This window comes from Eschrichtius robustus, chromosome 9, assembly GCF_028021215.1.
Source record: "Eschrichtius robustus isolate mEscRob2 chromosome 9, mEscRob2.pri, whole genome shotgun sequence".
NCBI classification, from domain to species: Eukaryota; Metazoa; Chordata; class Mammalia; order Artiodactyla; family Eschrichtiidae; genus Eschrichtius; species Eschrichtius robustus.
This window is the reverse complement of record NC_090832.1, coordinates 115,129,651-115,157,351: the sequence shown is the minus strand read 5'-3', so window position 1 is coordinate 115,157,351 and position 27,701 is coordinate 115,129,651. Positions and strand designations below refer to the sequence as shown.

The 27,701-nt window shown below is 40.1% G+C and overlaps 1 protein-coding gene across 3 annotated transcripts in view; it reads right to left on the bottom strand.

Annotated features, from left to right (window-relative positions):
• Positions 1-1,965: 1,965 nt before the first annotated feature.
• SDHAF4 (succinate dehydrogenase complex assembly factor 4) overlaps positions 1,966-27,701 on the bottom strand; it is a 38,619-nt gene continuing 12,883 nt past the window's right edge. The window contains exons 2-5 of one of the 3 annotated variants that reach the window (XR_011075010.1): positions 22,575-22,724; positions 5,082-5,212; positions 4,618-4,674; positions 1,966-2,107 (exon numbers count right to left, since the gene is read on the bottom strand). Coding sequence is in view for 2 of the 3 variants with exons in the window: in XM_068551570.1 (XP_068407671.1) it covers positions 5,103-5,212; positions 22,575-22,724 (260 nt within the window). In the remaining variant the exon portion in view is untranslated. Of the gene's footprint in view, positions 2,108-4,369; positions 4,675-5,081; positions 5,213-22,574; positions 22,725-27,701 lie in introns of those variants that run through there. The other 2 variants (XM_068551570.1, XM_068551571.1) reach the window with 2 other exon arrangements.

The window sequence follows — 27,701 nt, the reverse complement described above, 5'->3', positions numbered from 1 at the left end:
AAAATTAATAACTGCTGATAAATATCAATAACTGATAAACTTGGACGATGGGTATATGGGGGACACATTGTATTATTCTTTCTACTTTTGTGTATTTTGAAAACTTCCATAATAAGAGCTTAAGCAACAATAACAAAGATGACATGTCTGGTCACTTTCCACAGGGGATGCTTAATGCCCAGTGGCAATGAATGTGTGAAAAGTAGATAACACTGGGACTTCCCTGGTGGCGCAGTGGTTAAGAATCCGCCTGCCAATGCAGGGGACACGGGTTCAAGCCCTGGTCTGGGGAGATTCCCACATGCCACAGAGCAACTAAGCCCGTGCACCACAACTACTGAGCCTGCGCTCTAGAGCCCACGAGCCACAACTACTGAGCCCGCATGCCACAACTACTGCAGCCCCTGTGCCTAGAGCCCGTGCTCTGCAACAAGAGAAGCCACAGCAATGAGAAGCCCGCGCACCGCAACGAAGAGTAGCCCCCGCTCACTGCAACTAGAGAAAGCTCGCGTGCAGCAACGAAGACCCAACACAGCCAAAAATAAATAAATAAATTTTAAAAAGTAATGAACACCTTCTAATGAGCTACACATGCTAACTCGCCCCTTAATACCTTTAACTGTGACCAGTAAGGACCCTGAGGGCCTTTGGGAGTGACTCGAATGTGAGGAGTATCGGAGAGTGTAGTGGGGAAAGACTGGGGAAAAGCAAATTTCAGGAGAGGGCTTAAATTAAACCATGATATGTAGGTCTTGAACTGGTTCTGAGTGTGCCCTGAAAGATTTATCTAGTATGTCCATTTTGAAGAAAAACGGGAACTATCTTGCATTTCAATGACTGAAACAGCTATGACATTTCACGCCTAAGCATCTTTTTTAGTGACCCGACCCGAGTGGTGACAAGGCCTGCCTGATGCCTGCAGTGGGGCTGGCAGGTGGGGTGGAGGGGCCTGGCAGGCCGTCCTCGGCAGCTCACCCCTCACTGCTGATCATCCAAGCCGGCCTGCTCGGCAGCTCACCCCTCACTGCTGATCATCCAAGCCGGCCTGCTCGGTGCCAGGAGAGGAGCTTCGCTTTGGCAGAGCGTCTGAAAATGTCAACGTTATTCTTGTCTGAAACTCTTCTTGCCTTTTACATTTTAATTACTCTAAATTTTGGCAAGTATCTGCACATGGTAAAGAGTTTTGTTCTGTTATTTTGGCACTTGCTGAAGCCGATGCCCATTTCTAGTAATTCTGTTTAGATTTCCTCAATAAAGATTAAATGTAAATAATGTGGGCAGTTTAAGTGAATTTAATGGTTCTAAAAAGTACGTGGGGTCAGCCTTACATAGCCTGAAGTTCTTGGTTCATTTGCAGAACATGAGGGCAATGCCTTGTGGCTCAGCTTACATCCTTATAAAAATTACGCTAAGATCAGGACCAGTCTCAGACGTTTTGTGACCAAGCTTGTTTCTGGGTTAAAGCCTCCCAGCCCTCCTCCTGTCTCCCCTTGGGCTGCATCCTGGCTCAACCTGCCCCACTTCGTCTTCCTTAACCGCCGCCTACCTTTTCTAATCCCATGCCCCTGCAACCCAAGTGAACATTTTGCTACTTGTCTCTTTCAACATTAGAAACCTCAGAAGATTCCAAATCTTTTAGTATTTTGGGTGGTTTAAAGAAAAATGCATTACTCTTTAATAAATAAATTCCTAAAAGAATTTGGGGCATTTTTATAGCAATTTAAGGTTGATTTAGGATTATTTTATCTCGCCTGAGGGACCCAACTGGCCCAATTCTAGAATACCAGGCCAGGAAACTTATTACAGGGGACACTGTGAGAAGGAAACAATCCCAGCTTCTGGGCACTGAATGAGACCAGGCTGCAGGTGTTGAAGGAAGGTCCAGCAGGCTTGACACTGCACACAAAAATGTCACAATAAATAGGTGTAGTTCACACACATGCGGTCCCACAGGGAAAGAGACTCACCATAAAGTAGCAGGAGTGGTATCATGTGCAGACAGAACATGGCAAGAGGGAACCTGCGAGCAGGAACTAAACTTAGTTGTCGATCACTAGGGAGGTGGCACAGGGAAGAACGCCTGCAAGGTAGTAGGGCTTCGTTTCTCCTAAGAAAGACAGGGCAACAGCTTGGCAAAGCAGGTCTGAGAGGAATTTTGTGCACAAATAATGAAGACAAGGATCCACTTAATCCAACCGCAAGGTCTTAAAACCAGCCTAGTCATCGCTCCTGAGAGTCAAGGCCAACGCCCAGTAATAGCAGCTCGAATACTGTAACAGTTCCCTGTTGCTGCGTGAGACATTACCGCAAACCCCGTGGCTTAAAACAACACTACCCACAGCTTCCTTGGGTCCGGAGTCTGGGTACTGGGTAGCTGGGTCCTCTGTTCAGGGTCTCACCAGGCTGAAATCAAGGTGTCAGCTGGAGCTGGGATCTCATCTGAGGCTCAGAATCTGCTTCCAGTCTCATTCATGTGGTTCGCAGAATTCAGAGGCTTGTGGTTTTAAGAAGACTGAGGTTCTTGTTTTCTCGTTGGCTGTCAGCAGGGGACCACTTTCAGCTCCTGAAAGCTGCCTTCAGGACCTAGCCAATGGCACTTTCACAACAGAGCATCTTACTTCTTCAAATCCAGCAGGAGAACCTTCCTCCAGTTGGCCACAGTGGATTCTTACAAAGGTAACTTGAGCCCCAGAATGACTATTCCATCATCGCTGCCATATAATGTAACCTAATCAAGGGAATGACTATCTCATCATATTCACATGCACACCAGGGAGAGGGAATCTCGCGGGCCATTGTGGAGTTCTGCTGGATGATTCAAAACTAAGCCTACGTTTGTTGAGTGTTTATTAAATGCCCAGCACCATGCTGCAATTGGGGGTACAAAACTGAATGAAATAAATCAGGAATATAAGACAGATAGGGAAGCCCACAGACTAATGGAGGATGCAGAATTGAAAATTAATTCTAAAACAAGTTAGTATGTCTGTGATAGTTGAATGTGGAAATGACACAGAAAAGATAGTCAAGGAAGTGAGGTATAGCTTGATAGGCGTTTTCTAGGCAGACAGTAAAGAAGAGGGCATTTCAGGCAGAAGGCATGTTTATCCACCAACACATGGAGGCGATGAAAAGCCTGTCTAAGAGGCTGTGAGTAGTGGGGCTTGACTGGGAAGGAGGGGCCTGAACAGATGTAAAGGGGCAGAACAGGAAGGACACGGAACTTAAGACTTCATCAGGGCAGGAACCACCAAGGAACGTGTGAAGGGATATGAGTACATTAAGGTCACAGAGACCAAGTTATATAAAGATAAAAAATTGACGCCACAAAAATAAGAAAAATTTCAACATAAACAAGCACAAGTGAAAAGCAAAAGTCTCATACAAACTGATAACAAAAGACCAATATCCAACAGAAAATGAGCAAAAGAAAAAGCAATTAATAGAAGATACAAAAGGCTGATAAACAGAGAAGAGTGTTTAACATCACTTGTGATTAAGAAAGTGAAGATTCAAAGAGTGAAACATCATTTTCACTACGAAATTGTTAGGATAACAGATACAAAAAACATGTATATTTACTTAGATTATTGAAGGACAATACATCAAAGGGTAATAAGCAGGTGTAGAGGTTTTTTTTTTTTTTAAGGGAAGAGCTGGATCTTATAGCTACTTTATTTATTTATTTATTTATTTGGCTGTGTTGGGTCTTTGTTTCTGCGCGAGGGCTTTCTCCAGTTGCGGCAAGCGGGGGCCACTCTTCATCGCGGTGCGCAGGCCTCTCACTATCGCGGCCTCTCCCGTTGCGGAGCACAGGCTCCAGACGCGCAGGCTCAGTAGTTGTGGTGCACGGGCTTAGTTGCTCCGCGGCATGTGGGATCTTCCCAGACCAGGGCTCGAACCCGTGTCCCCTGCATTAGCAGGCAGATTCTCAACCACTGTGCCACCAGGGAAGCCCAGGTGTAGAGGTTTTTTTTTTTTTAATAAATTTATTTATTTATTTATTTATTTATTTATTTATTTTTGGCTGTGCTGGGTCTTCGTTTCTGTGCAAGGGCTTTCTCCAGCTGCAGCGAGCAGGGGCCACTCTTCATCGCGGTGCGCGGGCCTCTCACTGTCACGGCCTCTCTTGTTGCGGAGCACAGGCTCCAGATGCGCAGGCTCAGTAGTTGTGGCTCACGGGCCCAGCTGCTCCGCGGCATGTCGGATCTTCCCAGACCAGGGCTCGAACCCGTGTCCCCTGCATTGGCAGGCAGATTCTCAACCACTGCGCCACCAGGGAAGCCCATGGTGTAGAGGTTTTATACACAATTTTTGTTTTCTTCTTTATACTGTTTTCTAAATTTCCCCAGTGAACTTGTACAAATCCTTAAAATAGTACCTAATATATTCATTTATTTCAAGAAAGAGAGCATCTAATGAGAAACCGCAGTGCCTGTCCACCCAACTCGCCTCCAGAGGCAACTCCTTTCAGCTCTTCTAGTATGCACTGCTCCAGGGGGTTTACATGTATTCATTCACTCATTTAATCTTCTCAACTGTCCTATGAGGTGGAACTAGTATTATCTCCAATTTACACATAAGGATACTGAAGCACAGAGAAGTTAAATAACTTACCCAAGGTCACATAAGCTAGTAAGTAGTGGAGCTGGGATTTGAACCCAAGTAATCTGGCTCCAGAGTTAAAGATTTTCTGCTGTTACTGTGGCCTTACCAAACTATAATGCATTACTGAACTCACATTTAAAATGTCACTATTACATAGCACATGGCAATAAAATCATTAAAAAAAAAAAGCTGTTTTATTTACATTTGTATCTTATAAGCAACTGATTAACTTAAACTGAAACATGATAAATAAAAGTTTGCAGCTCTAATCATCACTTAAATACTCCAATACATTTAAATTAAAATTAATGTGCTAATATTTCCTCTTTCCTGATTTATAGCAGCATATTTTCTTCCAAAGCTATCATATATATTTTTAAACACATTATAGAAATTAGATGACTTAAAGGATATACAGAAAGAAAATAATCAAAAATAAGTTAATTCAGATGTACACAATCAGAAAAAGATACTGAAGTTAACGAATATGTGGCTTAAAAATCAATACAGCGTCCTTTTCGTTCCCAATCTCCATATCGGGTAGGTTCTGGGCCCCTGGGTCCACCTCTTTCTTTGGTAACAGGATTAACATCATCTGGAAATTCTGAAGAAAGACAGAGATGTAAAAAAAAGCAGTCAGTGGAGATGGGAAAAGCATTATGGTCAATTCTGCAGACGAGGTTGCAGAGCTGACAGTTAACAGGATGCATGCTACTGAAGAGGCTACTACTATGCAGTCTTTAAACAAACTCTCCCCAGAGAGCGGTTCCTCTCCCCAGTCTGAGAAATCACCTTAGCATCCAATCTTCATGTCCAATCTACTTTATTTCCGGCATTAGTGACAGAATTCTCAGAGGACTCTCAGGCCCTCATCTGAGGAGTGGCTGGGTTAGAACAGAAGGAAAGGGGTGCAGAGAATACAGAGTACAAATCCACAGGGTTTGGAAGGTTTTGAAACAAGATTACTTTGAAGATTACTTTGATTCAATGCCTTATTTTTCTTAACAGTGAAGTGGGGACAACAATCATACCTGCCTTACTATCTTGAGAAATAAAAAAAGAAATGCATGTAAAAGGTCTAGCACAGTGCCAGGTACATAAGAATGCTCAATTAATTTTAGCTATGAGTATAAATTTTCCTGATCATACGGTTTTGGCTTCAGCAACTGGTTCCCTGAAACTGCCATTTATGGGCATAACAGCTGTTATTATTGTTAATAATAACAGTGTATGTATGTTCATAATAGGAATATCTGTTTTGAGTCAGGCCCAATTCTGAGGACTTTATACATATTAATTCATTTAACCCTCATAATAATCCTTTGGGATAGGAACAATTATTGTTTCCATTTTTTTTTTAATTTATTTATTTATTTTGGCTGTGTTGGGTCTTCGTTTCTGTGCGAGGGCTTTCTCCAGTTGCGGTGAGCAGGGGCCACTCTTCATCGCAGTGCGCGGGCCTCTCACTGTCGCGGCCTCTCCCATTGCAGAGCACAGGCTCCAGACGCGCAGGCTCAGTAGTTGTGGCTCACGGGCTTAGTTGCTCCGCGGCATGTGGGATCTTCCCAGACCAGGGCTCGAACCCGTGTCCCCTGCATTAGCAGGCAGATTCTCAACCACTGCGCCACCAGGGAAGCCCTTGTTTCCATTTTATAGGTGAGGAAGATGAGACTAAGTGATGAAACTGAGTTTGAATTCACACATTCTGGCTGCAGTCTTGCTCTTAGCACATACACTGTACTGATCTGTACACAGGAAGATCAGGAGAGGAACCAGCTATTAGAAAGAATTCCAATTCTTAAACAATGTCTAATCACTCGTTCATTTTCTTTGAAGTATAGGTGATTTACAATATTGTATTAGTTTCAGGTGTACAGCATAGTGATTCAGTTATTTTTACAGATTATACTCCAGTAAAAGTTATTACAAGATAAAGGCAATAATTCCCTGTGCTATATATCACTGTTGCCTCTCCAATTTATACACAGTAGTTTGTATCTCTTAATCCCATACCCCTATCTTGGCCCCCCCTTCCCTCTCCCCACTGGGAACCACTAGTTAGTTTTCTATACTGTGAGTCTGTTACTGTTTTGCTATATACACTGTTTGTTTTATTTCTTAGGTTCCACATGTAAGTGATGAGTATTTGTCTTTCTCTGATTTTTTCACTAAGCATAATATTCTCGAGGTCCATCCACATTGTTGCAAATGGCAGATTTCATTCTTTTTAATGGCTGAGTAATATTCCATTTTGTGTGTGTTTGTGTGTGTGTGTGTATCTTCTTTATCCATTCATCTGCTGGTCACTTGCTTCCATATCTTGGCTATTGTAAACAATACTGCTATGAACGCTGGGGCGCACGTATCTCTTCAAATTAGTGTTTTCATTTTCTTTGGATATATACATAGTAGTGGAATTGCTGGGTCATATGGTAGTTCTATTTTCAGTTTTCTGAGGAACCTCCATAATGTTTTCTATATTAGATGCACCAATTTACACTCCCACCAACAGTGTAGGAGGGTTCCCTTTTCTCCACACCCTCTCTAGCATTTATTATTTGACTTTTTGATGATGGCCATTCTGACCAGTCTGAGGTGGTAACCCATTGTAGTTCTGATTTGAAATTCTCTAATAATTAGTGATGTTGAGCATTTTTTCATGTGCCTGTTGGCCATCTGTATGTCTTCTTTGGAAAAATGTCTATTCAGGTCCTCTGCCCATTTTCTGATTGGATTGTTTTTTTATATTGAGTTGTATGAGCTGTTTATATATTTTGGATATTAACCCTGTGTTGGCCGTATCGTTTGCAAATATTTTCTCTCATTCACCGGTTGTCTTTTCATTTTGTCCACGGTTCCTTAGCTGTGCAAAAGTTTTTAAGTTTAATTAGGTCCCATCTGTTTATTTCTTTTGCCTTAGGAGACAGATCCAAAAAAATATTGCTACAATTTATGTCAAAGAGTGTTCTGCCTATGTTCTCTTCTATGAGTTTTATGGCTTCAGGTCTTACATTTAGATATTTAGTCCATTGAGTTTATTTTTGTATATGGTGTGAGGAAATGTTCTAATCTCATTCTTTTACATGTAGCTGTCCAGTTTTCCCAGCACAGCTTATTGAAGAGATTGTCTTCTTCCATTCTATGTTCTTACCTCCTTTGTTGTAGATTAATTGACCAAAGGTTCATGGGTTTATTTCTGGGATCTCTATTCTGTTCCATTAATCTATGTGTATGTTTCTGTGCTGGTACCATGCTGTTTTGATTACTGTAGCTTTGTAGTATAGTCTGAAGTTTGGGCGCTTGACACCTCCAGATTTGTTCTTTTTCCTCCAGACTGTTTTGGCAATTTGGGGCCTTTTGTTGTTCTATATGAATGTTAGGATTATTTGTTCTAGTTTTGTGAAAAATGTCATGAGTATTTTGATAGGGATTGCATTTAATCTGTACATTGCTTTTAGTATGGCCATTTTAACAATATTAATTCTTCCAATCCAAGAGCACAGGATATCCTTCCATTTCTTTTATCATCTTCAATTTCCTTCATCACTGTTTCATAGTTTTCAGAGTATAGGTCTTTCACCTTTAAGTTTTAGGTATTGTATTCTTTTTGGTGTGATTTTAATGGGGACTGTTTTTTTTACTTTATCTTTCTGATAGTTCATTATTAGTGTATGTAAAGGAAACATTTCTGTATATTAATCTTGTATTCTGCAATTTTACAGAATTCATTTATTAGTGCTAATAGTTTTTTGGTGGAGACGTTAGGGTTTTCTATATATAGTGTCATGGATCTGCAAATAGTGACAGTTTTACTTCTTCCCTTCACATTTGCATACCTGTTTATCTTCCTTGTCTGATTGCTGTGGCTAGAACTTCCAATACTATGTTAAATAGAAGGGGCAAAAAGTGGGCATCCCTGTCTTGTTCCTGAGTTAGAAGAAAGGCTTTCAACTTTTACTGTTGAATATGATGTTAGCTGTGGATTTGTCATAAATAGCCTTTATTATGTTGAGATATGTTCCCTCTATACCCACTTCGGTGAGAGTTTTATAATGAATGGATAATGAATTTTGTCAGATGGTTTTTCTGCATCTATTGAGATGATCACTTGGTTTTTATCCTTCCTTTTGTTAATGTGGTGTATCACATTAATTGATTTGCAAATACTGAACAATCTTTGTGTCCCTGGAATAAATCCAAATTGATCATCGTATATAATCCTTTTAATATATTTTTGGATTCAGTTTGCTAATATTCTGTTGAGGATTTTAGAATCTATATTCATCAATGATATTGACCTGTAATTTTCTTTTTTTATAGTATATTTGTGTGGTTTTGGTATCAGGGTAATTATTGGTGGCCTTGTAAAATGAGTTTGAGAGTGTTCCGTCCTCTTCAATTTTTTGGAATAGTTTGAGACGGTTAGGTATTAGCTCTTTATATGTTTGGTAGAATTCTCCTTGGAAGCTGTCTGGTCCTGGACTTTTGTTTGCTGGGAGTTTTTAAATTACAGATTCAATTTTACTACTAGTGATCAGTCTGTTCAAGTTGTCTACTTCTTCTTGATTCAGTCTTGACAGGTTGTATGTTTCCAGAAATTTATCCATTTCTTCTAGGTTGTCCAATTCACTGACATATAACTGTTAGTAGTGTTCTCTTATGATTTTTTGTATCTCTGTGGTTTTTGTTGTTACTTCTCCTCTTTCATTTCTTATTTTACTTGGGTCTTCTCTCTTTTCTTCTCGGTGATCCTTGCTAAATGTTTACCAATTTTGTTCATCTTTTCAAAAAACCAGCTCTTGGTTTCATTGATCTTTTCTATTGTTTTGTTGATTTCTATTTTATTTCCCCTCTGATCTTTATTTCCTTCCTATCGCTGACTTTGGGCTTTGTTCTTCTTTTTCTAATCCTTCTAAGTGGCAGGTTAGGTTGTTAATTTTTCTTTCTTGAGAAAGGCCTGTACTGCTATAAACTTGCTCCTTAGAACTACTTTTGCTGCACCCCATAGATTTTGGAGTGTTGCATTTCCATTTTCTTTGGTCTTGAGGTATTTTCTGATTTCCTCTTTGATTTCTTCATTCACCCATTGGTTTTTTAGTAGCATGTTGTTTTAGTCTCTAAGTATTTGTCCTTTTCCCATTTTTCTTTCTGTAATTGATTTCTAGTTTCATACTGCTACGGTCAGAAAAAATGCTTGATATACTTTCTATCTTCTCACATTTTTTGAGACTTGTTTTACGGCCTAGCATGTGATCTATCCTGGAGAATGTTCCATGTGCACTTGAATATAATGTATATTCTGCTGTTTTTGGATGTAATGTTCTGTACATATCTGTTAAGTCCAAGAGGTCTGTTGTGTCATTTAAGACCAGTGTTGCCTTATTGATTTTCTGTCTGGATGATTTGCCCATTAATGTAAGTGTGGTGTTACAGTGCCCTACTATTATTGTGAATTTCTCCCTTTTTGTCTGTATTTGCTTTATATATTTCGGTGCCCCTGTATCAAGTATTTATGTTAATGATAACATCCTCTTCTTGTATTGATCCCTTTATCATTATATAATGCCCTTCTCTGTCTTCTGTTACAGTCTTTGTTTAAAGTCTACTTTATCTGATATGAGTATTGCTACCCCCACTTTCTTGTCATTTCTGTTTGCATGAAATAACTTTTTCCATCCCCTCACTTTGTCTGTGTCTTTAGCTCTGAAGTGAGTCTCTTGTAGGCAGCAAATAGAAAGGCCTCATCACCCTACGTCTTTTGATTCGAATATTTAGTCCTTTGACATTTAAAGTAATTATTTTTTTTTATATGGCCTTTATTATGTTGAGGTAGGTTCCCTCTATGCCCACTTTCTGGAGAGTTTTTATCATAAATCGGTGTTGAATTTTGTCAAAAGCTTTTTCTGCATCAATTGAGATGATCATATGGTTTTTCTTCTTCAATTTGTTAATATGGTGTATCACATTGATTGATTTGCGTATATTGAAGAATCCTTGCATCCCTGGGATAAATCCCACTTGATCATGGTGTATGATCCTTTTAATGTGTTGTTGGATTCTGTTTGCTAGTATTTTGTTGAGGATTTTTGCATCTATATTCATCAGTGATATTGGTCTGTAATTTTCTTTCTTTGTAGTGTCTTTGTCTGGTTTTGGTATCAGGGTGATGGTGGCCTCATAGAATGAGTTTGGGAGTGTTCCTTCCTCTGCAATTCTTTGGAAGAGTTTGAGAAGGATAGGTGTTAGCTCTTCTCTAAATGTTTCATAGAATTCACCTGTGAAGCCATCTGGTCCTGGACTTTTGTTTGTTGGAAGATTTTTAATCACAGTTTCAATTTCATTGCTTGTGATCGGTCTGTGCATATTTTCTGTTTCTTCCTGGTTTAGTCTTGGAAGGTTATACCTTTCTAAGAATTTGTCCATTTTTTCCAGGTTGTCCATTTTATTGGCATAAAGTTGCTTGTAGTAGTCTCTTAGGATGCTTTGTATTTCTGCAGTGTCTGTTGTAACTTCTCCTTTTTCATTTCTGATTTTATTGATTTGAGTCCTCTCCCTCTTTTTCTTGATGAGTCTGGCTAATGGCTTATCAATTTTGTTTATCTTCTCAAAGAACCAGCTTTTAGTTTTATTGATCTTTGCTATTGTTTTCTTTGTTTCTATTTCATTTATTTCTGCTCTGATCTTTAAGATTTCTTTCCTTCTGCTAACTTTGGGTTTTGTTTGTTCTTCTTTCTCTAGTTTCTTTAGGTGTAAGGTTAGATTGTTTACTTGAGATTTTTCTTGTTTCTTTAGGTAGGCTTGTATAGCTATAAACTTCCCTCTTAGAACTGCTTTTGCTGCATCCCATAGGTTTTGGGTCGTCGTGTTTTCATTGTCATTTGTGTCTAGGTATTTTTTGATTTCCTCTTTGATTTCTTCAGTGATCTCTTGGTTATTTAGTAACGTATTGTTTAGCCTCCATGTGTTTGTCTTTTTTACGTTTTTTTCCCTGTAATTCATTTCTAATCTCATAGCATTGTGGTCAGAAAAGATGCTTGATATGATTTCAATTTTCTTAAATTTACTGAGGCTTGATTTGTGACCCAAGATGTGATCTATCCTGGAGAATGTTCCGTGCGCACTTGAGAAGAACGTGTAATCTGTTGTTTTTGGATGGAATGTCCTATAAATATCAATTAAATCTATCTGGTCTATTGTGTCATTTAAAGCTTCTGTTTCCTTATTTATTTTCATTTTGGATGATCTGTCCATTGGTGTAAGTGAGGTGTTAAAGTCCCCCACTATGATTGTGTTACTGTCAATTTCCTCTTTTATGGCTGTTAGCAGTTGCCTTATGTATTGAGGTGCTCCTATGTTGGGTGCATATATATTTATAATTGTTATATCTTCTTCTTGGATTGATCCCTTGATCATTATGTAGTGTCCTTCTTTGTCTCTTGTAACATTCTTTACTTTAAAGTCTATTTTATCTGATATGAGTATAGCTACTCCAGCTTTCTTTTGATTTCCATTTGCATGGAATATCTTTTTCCATCCCCTCACTTTCAGTCTGTATGTGTCCCTAGGTCTAAAGTGGGTCTCTTGTAGACAGCATATATATGGGTCTTGTTTTTGTATCCATTCAGCAAGCCTGTGTCTTTTGGTTGGAGCATTTAATCCATTCACGTTTAAGGTAATTATCGATATGTATGTTCCTATGACCATTTTCTTAATTGTTTTGGGTTTGTTTTTGTAGGTCCTTTTCTTCTCTTGTGTTTCCCACTTAGAGAAGTTCCTTTAGCATTTGTTGTAGAGCTGGTTTGGTGGTGCTGAATTCTCTTAGCTTTTGCTTGTCTGTAAAGCTTTTGATTTCTCCATCAAATCTAAATGAGATCCTTGCCGGGTAGAGTAATCTTGGTTGTAGGTTCTTCCCTTTCATCACTTTAAGTATATCATGCCACTCCCTTCTGGCTTGTAGAGTTTCTGCTGAGAAATCAGCTGTTAACCTTATGGGAGGTTCCCTTGTATGTTATTTGTCGTTTTTCCCTTGCTGCTTTCAATAATTTTTCTTTGTCTTTAATTTTTGCCATTTTGATTACTATGTGTCTCGGCGTGTTTCTCCTTGGGTTTATCCTGTATGGCACTCTCTGCGCTTCCTGGACTTGGGTGGCTATTTCCTTTCCCATGTTAGGGAAGTTTTCGACTATGATCTCTTCAAATATTTTCTCTGGCCCTTTCTCTCTCTCTTCTCCTTCTGGGACCCCTATAATGTGAATGTTGTTGCGTTTAATGTTGTCCCAGAGGTCTCTTAGGCTGTCTTCATTTCTTCTCATTCTTTTTTCTTTAGTCTGTTCCACAGCAGTGAATTCCACCATTCTGTCTTCCAGGTCACTTATCCGTTCTTCTGCCTCAGTTATTCTGCTATTGATTCCTTCTAGTGTAGTTTTCATTTCAGTTATTGTATTGGTCATCTCTGTTTGTTTGTTCTTTAATTCTTCTAGGTCTTTGTTAATCATTTCTTGCATCTTCTCAATCTTTGCCTCCATTCTTATTCCGAGGTCCTGGATCATCTTCACTATCATTATTCTGAATTCTTTTTCTGGAAGGTTGCCTATCTCCACTTCACTTAGTTGTTTTTCTGGGGTTTTTTCTTGTTCCTTCATCTGATATATAGCCCTCTGCCTTTTCATCTTGTCTATCTTTCTGTAACTGTGGGTTTTGGTCCACAGGCTGCAGGATTGTAGTTTTTCTTGCTTCTGCTGTCTGTCCTCTGGTGGTTGAGGCTATCTAAGTGGCTTGATGGGAGGCTCTGGTGGTGGGTAGAGCTGACTGTTGCTGTCTAAAGTAATTATTGATAGGTATGTACTTAATGCCATTTTATTATATGTTTCCTGGTTGTTTTTCTAGTTCTTTGTTCATTTCTTCTCTTGTGGTTTGATGATTTTCTTTAGTAGTATGCTTGTATTCTTTTTAGTTTTATCTACTGTAGTTTTGATTTGTGATTACCATGGGATTCATACATGTTGACGTTTAACTATATCTACTTGTTTTGAACTGATAGTCGTTTAAGTTCAGATGCATTTGAAAAGATCTACGTTTTTTACGCCCCTCCCCTACATTGTTTTTGATGTCATAGTTTAGATCTTCATGTTTATCTCTTAACTATTTATCGTAGTTATAGTTGCTTCTACGATTTTTTTTTTAAGTTCATCTCTTTCTTTTTAATTCCTTGCCAAATAGTAATAACCAACAGATATTATTAAGGTTCTGTTTTCCAGCCCTTCCCTTACAGCTACAAGTTCATTAGGTATGTGGGGTCTATGTCCCAGGTCACTGCAGGCAACAGTTAACCAAATGCTTTTACAATTTTTTGTCTTTAATCTTTGTACTGGCTTATTTAAGTGGTTGATCTTCAGTCCTTACTATATATTTGCCTTTCCTATCAGGATTTCCCCTTTCCTACAGCTTACTTCTTTTCCACTCAGAGAAGTCCCTTCAACATTTCTTTTAGGGTAAGTTTAGTATTGATGAACTCTTAGCTTTTGCTTATCTGAGACGCCCTTTATCACTCCTTCTATTTTAACGATAATCTTGCTGAGTAGAGTACCCTAGGTTGCAGGTTTTCCCTTTCGGGACTTTGAATATATCATGCTGCTCCCTTCTGGCCTGGAAAGTGTCTGCAGAGAAATCAGGTGACAGACTTATAGGGATTCCCTTGTGTATGACGCTTTGTTTTTCTCTTGCTGCCTTCAGAATTCTAACTTTTGCCATTTTAATAATGATATGTCTTGGTGTGCATCTGTTTGAGTTCATCTTGTTTGGACCCTCTTCCTGTACCTCGATATCTGTTCCTTTCTTCAGACTGTGGAAGTTTTCAGTCACAATTTCCTCAAATACATTTTCAATTCCCTTCTCTCTCTCTCTCCTCCTTCTGGGCCCCTTATATGTTATCCCAGAGATCTCTTAGACTGTTTCCATTTTTAAAAACTGCCTTTCTTTTTGCCGTTCTGATGGGGTGATGTGCATTATTCTATCTTCCAGATCACTTATGTGTTCTTCTGTGTCACTTAGCCGGCTATTCATTCCTTCTAGTGTGTTTTTTACTTCAACTATTGAATTCTTTATTTCTGATTGGGTCTTTTTTATATTTTCTAGTTCCTTGTTAAAAACATTGCTGTGTAGACGTTATTTTTTTCCCTAATTCAGTTTACATCCTTATAACCAATGCTTTGAATTCTTTATCTAGTCAACTGTTTCATTAGTAGTTTTTTCAGGGGTTTTCTATGGCTCTTTCAATTGAGAGAAGTTCCTCTGCCTTTTCATTTTGCTTAACTTTTCCTGCCTCTGTGAATTTAGGTGAAAGTTACCTTGAAGGAGTGTTCTTATGTAGGAGTGTCCCTATACAGACTGCGTGTGCCCAATGCCTTTTGTGGCAGAACTGAATTTGACATGGACGCAAATCATGTCTTTCCTCAGTGTGTGCTGATAGCTATCTCCTTGGTAGGAGGTGGGCCTGCTGGTGGAGGGGCTAGAGCTGGAGGCGGGTGTGGGGCAGGACTTCCCCTCTGCTAGGTGGCTGTCACTGCCCTATCAGGGGTGGGGTCTGATCCCAGGTTGCTGCAGCAGAAGCCCTGACGGTCAGGCATGAGCTGCCTCTGTTCCCTTTAAGTGGGTCTCTTCCTCTCTCCTTGCCCCAGAGCAGGAAGTGCTGAAGTGAGTGGGGCCTATGTGGGCTCTCCGCTCATGTCAGCCTCAGACAGAGGTCTGAGCTGTCTCTGATTCACTGCCTGTTCAGGTGCACATATTTGTTTCTCATGCTCCACTCAGATGCAGCCTCGGTACAAGTCCACTTTGACCCTCTCAGCCGATCACTGCCCCCAGCCCGTCACCTCCATCTGGCTGTGGAGCCACACTGCAGAGCTGCAGGGGCCCGTGTGGACTCTCGGCATGTACCAGGAGTGAGCTGTGGCAGGCCGGCTGCTGTCAGAGGTCTGGGCTGCTTCTGCTGTGCCACTTGAGTAAGTGCCGACAATGGCTGCCACTACCCCTCCCAGGCTCCACCCTGGGACTGGGCCACCTCTGCGTCCCAAGGCTGAGTCTTCTTCCTGGTAGTGGCTGCCCCAGAATGGAATGAGTGGGACCAGAGAGTTGGCTTGGCTTGGGGCTGGGGTGCATGATGAGGCAGCTGCAGGACTTGGCAGCTGCTGGAGCAGACCTCTCTCTGCACTGCCTTTGGGCCAAGCCTGCGTGCGCCCTCCTCACAAGCGAAGTCCAGGTGTCCCTCTGCCCTCCTGGTAGTCCCAGTTGCCCTCCAACCAGCCAAGGGGGCTTGTCTCCCCTGTGGAGGACGCCAGGACTAGGGCACCCAATCTGTGGTTCTCAGCACTCACTGCCCATGGTGGGTCTCCGCCATGTATTCTCCCTTTTCTTCTGAGTCCCCTCCCAGGGGCACAGGTCCTGACCTGATCACTTTTCTTCCCTTCCTACCCAATTATGTGTGGATATTTTTTTACAGTCTTGGTTGTACCAGGGTCTTTCTGCTAGTTTCCAGTGAAATTGTTCCATATGTAGATGTATTTTAATGTGTTCGTGGGGGGAGGTGAGCTCCACATCCTCTTACTCCACCATCTTGATCAATCTCTCCAAACTGCGTCTCTTTAGAAAACTAAACGAACATCACCAAAATCATGTCGGCAAAAGAAAGCAGACACGGAATTTACCTTGAAAAATTTCAAACATTTATTCATTTCAAAATTCTATCTCCACTGTGAATAAACTGTCCCCACCCTCATTATTATTCTGTTTCTAAAGGACTCCTTGCTTTGACTTCCTCTGAAAGCCTCTCTAGCGGAAGCTTTTCTTCTCCCATATCTCTGGGGCTCACTGGTGTCTCAGTCAGCTTGGGCTACCATAACAAAATACCAGAAACCGGGTGGTTTAAACAACAGAAATTAATTTTCTTACAGTTCTGGAGGCTGGGAGTCTGAGATCAGGGTGCCAGCACGGTTGGGCTCTGGTGAGGACTCTTCCTGGCTCGCAGATGGTCCCTTCTCATTGTGTCCTCACGTGGCAGGGAGAAAAAGACAGCAAGGCCTCTGCTGTCCCTTCTTATAAGAGTACTAATTCCATCATGGGGCCCCACCCTCATGACCTCACTTAAACCTAATTATCTCCCAAAGGCCTTCAACTCCAAATACCATCACACTGGGGGTTAAGGCTTCAACATACGGATTTTAGGGGCACAATTCAACCCGCAGCAGGAGGGAAGAAGGAGAGGGTCAAGATGTCCCTGCTGCTCACTGCTGCTCCCAGCCTCTTGTTCTGCCACCGCACCTCTACAGCCCTTCCTCTTCTGAATTCCAAACTTCAACTCTCCAGTGCTTTTCTCCAGTCTCGTAAGAAACTCAAAGACTCTTCTATCGTCTTGGGCAGGTAGTTTCATTTCTCTTCCCATTGTCCTTAATACCAACATCCACATTAAGAACATCACATACTGGGGCCACAAATGTCCTCAATCCTCTTTCCTAGCAATCTTTATCTCCATTTCTGCCATCCATTTGGGTTTTATTATTTCTTGCATATGTTCCTTCTCCAAATCCCACACTCTTGAGCTCTCTTCTTTCTGACCACAACCTCCTATCCATCCCTCCATCGTCCTCTTCCTCATGTGTGTTTAACCTAATCTTCACCCTCATTATATCCTGTAGTTTTCTAAAACTTTTTATTCCCACTACTTCAACCCTGAATCATGCTGAGTCTCATTCTAGACAAATGCAATATTTCTAATTCATCTCTGTTTTCTGACTCTCATGGCGCCAGCCTAACCCGCACAGAATGCTGAATTAATATTTCTAAAACAGAATCCCACCTCCATACCCTATTAAGGGAAAGAAGCCAGACATAAATGACTAGGTACTGTATGATTTAATTCAGTTAAAATCCTAAAAAAAGGCAAAACTATAGTGACAGAGAAGAGATCAATGGTTGCCATGGGGATGTGAAAATGAGACTAAATATAAAGAGGCATGGGCTTCCCTGGTGGCACAGTGGTTAAGAATCCGCCTGCCAATGCTGGGGACACGGGTTCAAGCCCTGGTCCGGGAAGATCCCACATGCCACAGAGCAACTAAGCCCGTGTACCACAACTACTGAGCCTGCGCTCTAGAGCCCATGAGCCACAACTACTGAGCCCACGTGCCACAACTACTGAGGCTGCACGCCTAGAGCCCATGCTCCGCAAGAAGAGAAGCCACCGCAATGAGAAGCCCGCGCACCGCAACGAAGAGTAGCCCTTGCTCGCTGCAACTAGAGAAAGCCCGCACACAGCAACACAGACCCAACACAGCCAAGAATGAATGAATGAATGAATGCATAAATAAATAAATTAATTAATTTTTAAAAAGAGGCATGGGAAGCCTTTGAGAGAGAGAACTGTGTTATACTTTGTGTTGGTTACATGACTGTACTCATTTGTTAAAACTCACTGAACTGTTCACTTAAAATGGGTGAATTTAAAAATGGGTAAATTTTATTACATGCAGATTATACTTTAAGAAAGCCCATTAAACAATCTCCATCTGAGAACTTTCAGTGTTTTCCTCACTGTACACTGCAAAAAGCCCATATATTTCAGGCCCTCTCAGATTTGAAATGAATCTACTTTTCTGGCCTTATTTTCCATTAATCCACTATACACACTTTACGCACCGGCTAAGTCTTGCATGTGTCAAGTTCCCAGCCTCTTTCTTTCTGATCACTTCTTTCTCTCTTTTTTTGGAAACATCTCCCCACAACTCCTTATCTACTCATTACAATTTCATTGATCCTTTAAACCCCAACTCAAATGTTCTCTCTTTTGTCTACCTCTCTCTAACCTCTTTCTGTGTATCTCTCACATCATTTACCACACAATGTCCTGTTCATAGTTATGCAGGCATTCCATTTTCCTTTCCTTACTCATCTTTGCATCAAACAGGGTGCTTAGCTGCAAACAAGCATATCATCTTAGTAACAAAAACTACTCTCTGCAAAGGTAACCTATAATTTTTTTCTTAGAATGAAGTATGTAGTAGAGTCAGGGAGACTACATTAGAAGGAAGACAACAAAGAAGAATTACAGACTTGTTAGGAGACCAACAGAACTAGAGACAGCTTGAATTTAGGCTTTATTAATAGGATGGATAAAAGGAGATGAATTTGAGAGATAAGAAGGTAGAACCAACAAGACTTGGTTAGTGATTGGATCCAGGAAACAGGAAGAGGCAGGAGTGAAGGATTATCCCCAGATTTCAGGCTTGGATGACTTGGTAGGTGGGGTAGACTGGGAATTCAGAAGGAAGAGGATTGGGGTAGGGCTGGTGGGAGGGAACAATGAGAAAAGGATGAGTTTAGTTTTAGACGTAATAATTTGAGATGTACCTGGAATATGCAAACAAAGATGTTGCAGTTGTAGATAGGAGCAGCTCAGGAGAGAGGTCTGACTAGAGGTATAAATGTGTGAATCATCAACACATACGTGATATTTCAGATAATCTCAGGAAGATATGAGCTCTCCTAGGAATGCTTAGGGGGCTCAGGACAAAGGCTTGGCATATACATACATTTGAGAGTTGGGCCGATGCAGAGGAGCTTAAAAAAGAGCCCAGGAAGAAATGATTGAAGAAATAGGATGAGAAACTGAAGAAAGCATAACCGAAACCAAAACAGAAGATTTCCAGAAACAGTAGTTAATACTGTCAAAGCCTGTGGATAGTTCAGATAAAATGAGGATTGCAAAGCATCTGCTGGATTTGGTAATGTATCTTCAACAAAAACTTCAGTAACTTGAAAATTAAGATGGATGCCTAGCCTTGTGTCAGATAGATGATTACCTTTTGAAATATGCTTTCCTTTTTCTTTGTATTAAATATATATAATATTTATCATTTTAACCATTTATAAGTGTACAATTCAATGGCATTAAATAGTCACAATGCTGTGTAACCATTACACTATACCCCAAACTTTTTCATCATCTCAAGTGTAAACTCTGTACCCATTAAATAAAAACTTTCCCTTTCCCCTTCCCTCTAGACCTTGATGACCTCTAATCTACCTCCTATCTCTATGAATTTGCCTACTCTGGGTACCTGATATAGGTGGAATCATATAATGTTTCTCCTTCTGTGACTGTCTTATTTCACCAAGCATAATATTTCAAGGTCCATCCATGTTGTAGCATATATCAAAATGCCATTCCTCTTTATGACTGAATAGTACTTCACTGTGTGTACATATCACACTTTGTTTATCCATTCATCCATCAGTGGACATCTAAGTTGTTTCTATCTTTTGGTTACTGTGAATAAAGCATGGCTGTGCAGATATCTGTTCAAGTCTCTGATTTCAATTATTTTGGATTTATACCTAGAAGTAGAATTGCTAGGTCACATGGTAGTTCTATATTTTACTTTTTGGGAAATTGCCAAACTGTTTTCCATAGCAGTTGCATCATTTTACATTCCCTCCAGAAACACGTGTGGTTCCAATTCCTCCATGTTGTCACCATCACTTGTTATTTTCCAGTTTTTCTTAAATTACAGACATTTGAGTTGGTGTGAAGTGGTGTGTCACCATGGTTTTGATTTGTATTTCCTTAATGATTAGTGACATTGAGCATCTTTTCAAATGCCTGTTGGTCGTTTGTATATCTTCTTTGAAGAAATGTCTGAGTCCTTTGCCCATTTTTGAATTGGGTTGTTTTCGTTGTTGTTGAATTGTAGGAGTTCTTTATGTATTCTGGATATTAATTCTTTTCAAATATATGATTTACAAATATCTTCCCCCATTCTGAAGGTTATTTTTCTGACTTTCTTGATAATGTTCTCAGATGAACAAAATTTCTTAATTTTGTTGATGTCTTATTTATCTATTTTTATATTTGTTGCTTGTGTTTTTGGTGTCATATGCATGAAATCATTGTCAAATCCAGGGACATGAAGAGTCTGCCCAATTTTCTTCTAAGAGTTTTATAGTCTTCCCTCTTAAGTTTAGGTCTTTGACATATTTAGAGTTAGTTTTCGAATCTGGTGTAAGGTAAGGGGTCCAATTTCATTCTTTTACATGTGGATATCCAGTTTTCTCAGCACCACTTATTGAAAAGACTGTCCTTTTCCCCATTGAATGGTATTGGCAACCATGTCAAAAATCAATTAAGCATATACGTGAGTGTTTATTTCTGAGACTGCTGCTTTTGTGTGAGACATTTTAAGGAAATATTTCCTCTCAGATTTTTATGCTTAGCTAAAATCTTTGAAGAAAAATTTTACCTCTAGATTCACGGCAACTTTTTAAAAGCCTCCATCACCTTGGCTGGTTGATCTGGTTATTAGATTGGGCTTGGTAGAGTGCTATAATCTGAAATATTTAATGAATGAGCAAAACCCAAAAGCTTTTATATTCTAGGGAGAATTCCAGACACAGGTCCCTGTATCCTCTACTGGTATCTTCTTGCCTAGGATGCTTCACTTCATAGATGGGTTAGCGCTCATGAGACTGGAAAAACCAGACAAGCAGGGCAGCCTTGCCAAAGTTTCAGACTGGTATGTTTACATTTATGCTGTATGAAATGCTATTTTTTGAATAGCTAATATTTGCACATTTTCCACAATCCAAAGGTACAAAAGGATACAGCATGAAAATAAAGTAGTACTTAAAAAAAAAAAGCTTTAAGACATGAACCAAATTTTATATATACTGAATACAAAATAATGTTTAGTCTATCATCTCTCCTCCCCCCACAAAACCTCTTTATTCTCCAAAACGTCCCCTTCTCTTTCCCCAGCCATGTGATTACAGTGAGAACAACCACATTTTCACCTGTGACCCAGGCCACTGGCCACTGGTTGATTTAGCTGTGGACATCTGATCCAAGGTAGGCCAATGAGCTCTCTTCTTAAGGAATTTGAAATCAGGGCTAAGAAATTGTATTTTCAATCTTGTTGTTCTCTTGAACTGAGTAGCTGCTAGGAGCAGTTACTTTCTGCCCAGTTGACTCAGAAGGGCGTATGGAGACAGAAAACAATGAAGAGTAGGTACCAAAGACAAGAGAAGGAAGAACACCCTGGTTTCCATACAGTGTTTAGTCCTGAGGTCCCAGTCTTCTTCTAAGGCCCAGCAGCATTACTGTCCTAGGGAGCCTCACTTGTTCCCTGTACCTTAATAACAACATACCCTACCTTCTGCTTAAGTCTGTTCAAGTAGGTTTCTGTTATTTGCATCTTAATTCATATATTTTGCCATGAGAATAATGGGGTGTAATAAATAAATTAATCAAACATAATCAATCACTGCCAGGGGCCTGGAAATCTTTTTTTAACCCATACATATTGATAGTCAATTCAGTAAGTCCCCTACATACGAACCTTCACGCTGCAAACTTTCAAAGATACGAACGTGCATTCCATCAACATCACGCGTGAGTGAAATCGCAGCTTGCCCTCTGTCTCCCATTGCTGACGATCCTTCAGCTCTACCATCTCCCACCTCCTCTCCCTCCTCCAGTCAGTATCTCTTCTTGCCTGTTCACTCGATGCCAGCCCGTGTGCCAGCTGGTGTACTGTACTACTGTACTTTTCAAGGGACCATACTGTAAGATTAAAAATGTTTTGTTTTTTGTGTTTCTTTGTTTTTTATGTATTATTTGTGCGAAAAGTATTATAAACCTATTACAGTACAGTACGATATAGCCGATTGTGTTAGTTGGGTACCTAGGCTAACTCTGTTGGACTTACAAACAAATTGGACTTACGAATGCGCTCTCAGAACAGAACTTGTTTATATATAGTGGACTTACTGTATGGTAATTTTATTCATTGTTGAAATATTCTTTATTACTGTCAATGAAGAATTATAAACAATAACATGCTTCCTTCCTTTCATTTGCTTCTCAATGACTGAAACACTTTCTTTGAGACCAAAAATTAAGAGAGGAGCTTTACTCTACTCACTTGTCAGTGGTTCTTTCTCTAAATTGGAGTCTTCTGGTGCATCAAAACGACCTTCTGGTAACTTTGGCTTCTTAAGGGGTTGTTTGATGGGTTCGGATTTTTCTCCTTGAGAACTTATTTTCCTCAAAGAATGACACAGAATGGGTGATCCTAGCAGAGTGAAGACAGTGAAAAAATAGGAGCTGTTCATTTATTCTACTTCAAAATGTAATACTTTTATTTACTTGTGTTAAGCTTACACATTCACATTTATCAAAATTAAAAAGTACAGAAGGACAAAGTGACAACCCTTCCCTCTGCCCCTATCTTTCAGACGGCCAGTTCCCTTCCTTGGAGGCAACCAATGCTATCAGTTTGAAAAGAAGAGCTTTGAAATGAATTAGTTAACCATTATCAAAATTGCAAAAACATATAAAACACGGATTCCTGGGACTTCCCTGGTGGCGCAGTTGTTAAGAATCTGCCTGCTAATGCAGGGGACACAAGTTCAACACCTGGTCCAGGAAGATCCCACATGCCACGGAACAACTAAGCCCGTGTGCCACAACTACTAAGCCTGCACTCTACAGACCACGCACCACAACTACTGAGCCCACGCACCACAACTACTGAAGCCTGCGGGCCTAGAGCCTGTGCTCCACAACAAGAGAAGCCACCACGATGAGAAGCCCGTGCACCGTAACAAAGAGTAGCCCCCGCTCGCCGCAACAAGAGAAAGCCTGCACACAGCAACGAAGACTCAACGAGGCCAAAAGTAAATAAAATAAATTTATTTTTTAAAATTTAAATAAATAAATTAAATTAAATTAAATACGGATTCCTGTCTGAAGCAGTGCCAAAAATACCAGGAATCAGATCATTAAGAGTAACTCAGTAGTAGGAACTTTTCAATAACAATATTTAGTATTTAAATCTCTATAAGTCACAAGGCACTGTATTTAGTATTTTTATATTTAAATCCTAATCATGGCCCTCTTTTTCTGCCAATTAAACATCTTAAAATGTGTTGGGCACCTGCAATGTATAAATGATCTCACTTTCTAGGTTACAATGAGAAAGGTAAGCTTTCAGTATTATGAAAGTTATCCAACCCTTGTTGAGATAATGTTCAATAAGGGCAAAACCACTCTGAAAAATGACCTCAGGGTTGGGGTCTTCAACTTCCTGAAGGAATGGCTTTAGAGGTAGACAGAGGTACGTACCAGTTCTGGTCACACCACTGTGGCAGGCACAGTAATGGCCCCCAAAGAGGGTGAGAACCTAATATCTGGAAACTATGTGCAGGCTAGGTCACATGGTGAAGGAGAATTAGGTAAGAGATGGAACTGAGGTTGCTGATCAGATGACCCTGAACTAGGTAGACTGTCCTGGATTATCTGGGTGGGTCCACTGTCATCACAGGGGTCCTTCAAAGGGGAAGAGAGAACTGCAAGAGAGAACCAGAGAGGTGGCAGTGAGAGACAGACTTGATGATGTTGCTGGCTCTAAAGATGGAGGAAAGGGCCACCAAGTCCAGGAACTTCGGCAGCCTCTGGAAGTTGGAAAAGGGAGGAAACAGATTCTCCCTTAGAGTACCCAGAAGAAACACAACCCTAACACCTTGGTTTCAGCACAAAGAGACCCATTTCAGACTTCTCACCTCCAGAACTGTAAGGATTTTTAAGCCACTAAGTTTGTGGTAATTTGTTACACCAGCAATAAGAAACTAAAACAAATACGTACTAGTTGTTTGACCTTTGTCAAGTTATTTACCCTTTCTAAATCCATTTCTTCCCCTCTAAATTGAATATAACAGTATCTATCTCATGAGGTTACTAAATAGATTAAACAGGACAATTCATGCAAAGCACTTAGCACAGTGACAGACTGTATCTATTATTATTATTATAGAATTATCTGGAAGCTCCTGATAGCATTACATGTAGTTAGAATTTTCTTTCACTACATGTATTTTATTCATATTCCAACAATGACTACATCACCCTACCCCCCCGCTTTAAAAAATTATATATATATACACACACATGCACATACACACATGCAAATATATATGCACAAGTATCTGTTTGTATGTATATATGTCTCTGTGTATATATATACACCCTCCACAGCCAATTTGGAATTTACATAAGACTTGTTTGTAAGATTACATAAAGTTAACATTACATACAAACTGCATTAACAATTTCAAAATAGTACATCAGGCTGTTAATCTGCACGTCCACTGCATATATCTCCGTGTCTGGCAACACTGCTGATTGTCTGAATGTCCAATTGTAATGCAAATTAGTCTTTGGCCAACAAAATTCAAGGATTAAGAAAATAAATATACAACTGAATGTATTAATAAAGCTACAACGACTTACAGAATTAATATAGACTTCTCCCATCTAAATACTCACTTACATAAAATACTTCACATTTATGATACTAATTGGCTGAGAAGAATCTGTGAATCAATAAAAATTTCTATACATATTAAAATAAAAACACTTACCTAAAGTTTTAATGTATTTATTGAGTTAGACTACAGACCATTTTGCCTTCAAACTTCCACTACAATATTTAAGGGCATATTTTACTTTTAATTATGTCCTCATAATAATACTTAGTTAAGCATTTGCTAAAAATCAAAAGAGAAAAACCTGCAACAATAACATCTTGTAAGGCGGCATTTATTTTTATTAAGAAACTATATGGGGGCTTCCCTGGTGGCACAGTGGTTAAGAATCCGCCTGCAAATGCTGGGGGCATGGGTTTGAGCACAGGATCAGGAAGATCCCACATGCTGTGGAGCAACTAAGCCCGTGAACCACAGCTACTAAAGCCTGTGGTCTAGAGCCCGCGAGCCAAAACTACTGAGCCCGTGCTCTAGAACCCGTGAGCCACAACTACTGAGCCCACATGCCTCAACTACTGAAGCCCGAATGCCTAGAGCCCGTGCTCTGCAACAAAAGAAGCCACCGCAATGAGAAGCCCGTGCACCGCAACAAAGAGCAGCCCCCGCTCGCAGCAACTAGAGAAAGCTGTGCGTGCAGCAACGAAGACCCAACGCAGCCAAAAGTAAAAATAAATAAATTTATTAAAAAAAATTATATGGGTAACAGAAATATGAGTTTCTGATTGTACTAATATATTTCATATAATAATCTGTTCTTGGTTTTTGTGGTTGACTATTTAGAAAAATATTATATTGAAAATGTTGGTGAATATAAACCATGCACAACTGAAAGACATTCTCAGTCCCAAATCACAGGGTTTGTATCAGTCATTTGCTATCCGAAATACAGGATTCTGTAGAAGTTGACAATATTATATCCCAATTTAGCAACTTCAGCCAGCCTCCACAATAGGAACTTCTATCCATCATATGGTGTCCAACTTTCTATCCATCAACAAATCTATTAGCAATTTGTAAAGTGTTAAAGGTTGTTTGCTAAGTCATGACAGTTTAGTAATAATTAATACAGATAGACAGAAAGGAGAATTTAACAAATAGATTCTGAATGTGGACAGATTTTACATCTACTCTGGCTAATGAGTAGTTTCTGCATTTGGTTACTAATTAAATCTATTTTACTGTACTTTAAATAACTTACTTTGGGGCTTCCCTGGTGGCGCAGTGGTTGAGAATCTGCCTGCCGATGCAGGGGACATGGGTTCGAGCCCTGGTCTGGGAAGATCCCACATGCCGCGGAGCAACTAGGCCCGTGAGCCACAACTACTGAGCCTGCACGTCTGGAGCCTGTGCTCCACAACAAGAGAGGCCACGATAGTGAGAGGCCCGCGCACCGCGATGAAGAGTGGCCCCCGCTTGCTGCAACTGGAGAAAACCCTCGCACAGAAACGAAGACCCAACACAGCCAAAAATAATAAATAAATAAATAAATAAATAAATAAATAAATAAATAAATAACTTACTTTGAAGCCTAAAATTCAGCAAATATTTAATAGATACCAGTAGCCATTGCTACTGTGCACTCAGCCTTGACTCAACACAATTAAATTCGTAATTCTTCTTTTAGGTTTGGCTGTTTTAGCAAGTTAAAAAAAAAAAAATCCCTGTATTGGAAACTTGAAATGATATTCAGTGTAAAAAGTAACCTGGGTATGTTTCAAATCTGTAGAAATTTGTAAGCATTTATGAAAAATCAGGAAAATGGCACAAAATCCCTGGCTGTCAATTATAATGTAGATAAAATCTGACGCTAAAAATTTTGCTTCTTAACTGATGCAGATATACGAACTGTAAATAAGAAAAGTAATTTTAGGTTTTAGTTGCTTCCTGTGTGCCAGGCACTGTGCTAGGGGCTGAAAATATGTCAGCTTATTTAAACCTCACAATAAACTGATGAGATGTGTATAACTGTATTTTACAGTAATTCTGTTCAGTATGAACACGGTCATTTTTGGAAAAGTGACATTAGGCAGATTGGGTAGAGACTGCTAAGTGCCACAAGTAGCCACTTTCCCTTCTTCCATTGAGTTCTAGGATGCCCACTCCTGCCTGGCTTGTGATCAAGCTGAGCACCAGGCCACTCGCTTAGAGATCACATTTCCCAGCCTTCCCTGCAGCCACGAAGCCACGTGTCCAAGTTACGGCCAGTGGGCTGTGGCTACAAATGACACGTGCAAATTTTAGATCGCCTCAATTTTGCAACAAACCAACTGCCCTAGATTTCTTTTTCCATTCCCTCAGGTTGTAATGTGGACATGGCAGTGACCCAGCTGTAACCTTGTGGATGAGGACAAAACCCAGGGCCAAGTGATACTTAAAATATTTAACAACTTGTATGATATAGACACTGCTCAATCATAATATATGTCCAACCAATCAGAACTGACACAGGCTGTAAATAACTAGTAAAACGCTACTAGTGTGTATGGGTTGACTACTGGCACTGCTTTACAGATGGTGAAGTAACAAGATGAAAAGATCCTGATTCCTGTCCCATCGGCAGGGCTGTCAGAGCAGCTAGGCCCTCTCCTTAAGTAATACAATGGAGGAGTAGAAAACGCAAACTAAGGGCACTACAGTCACACTTGGGTCCCAGTGCCAGCCATACCACTTAATAGCAATATGATGCAAAGAAGGTTTCTATATCTCACTGAGTGTGTTTTCCAATC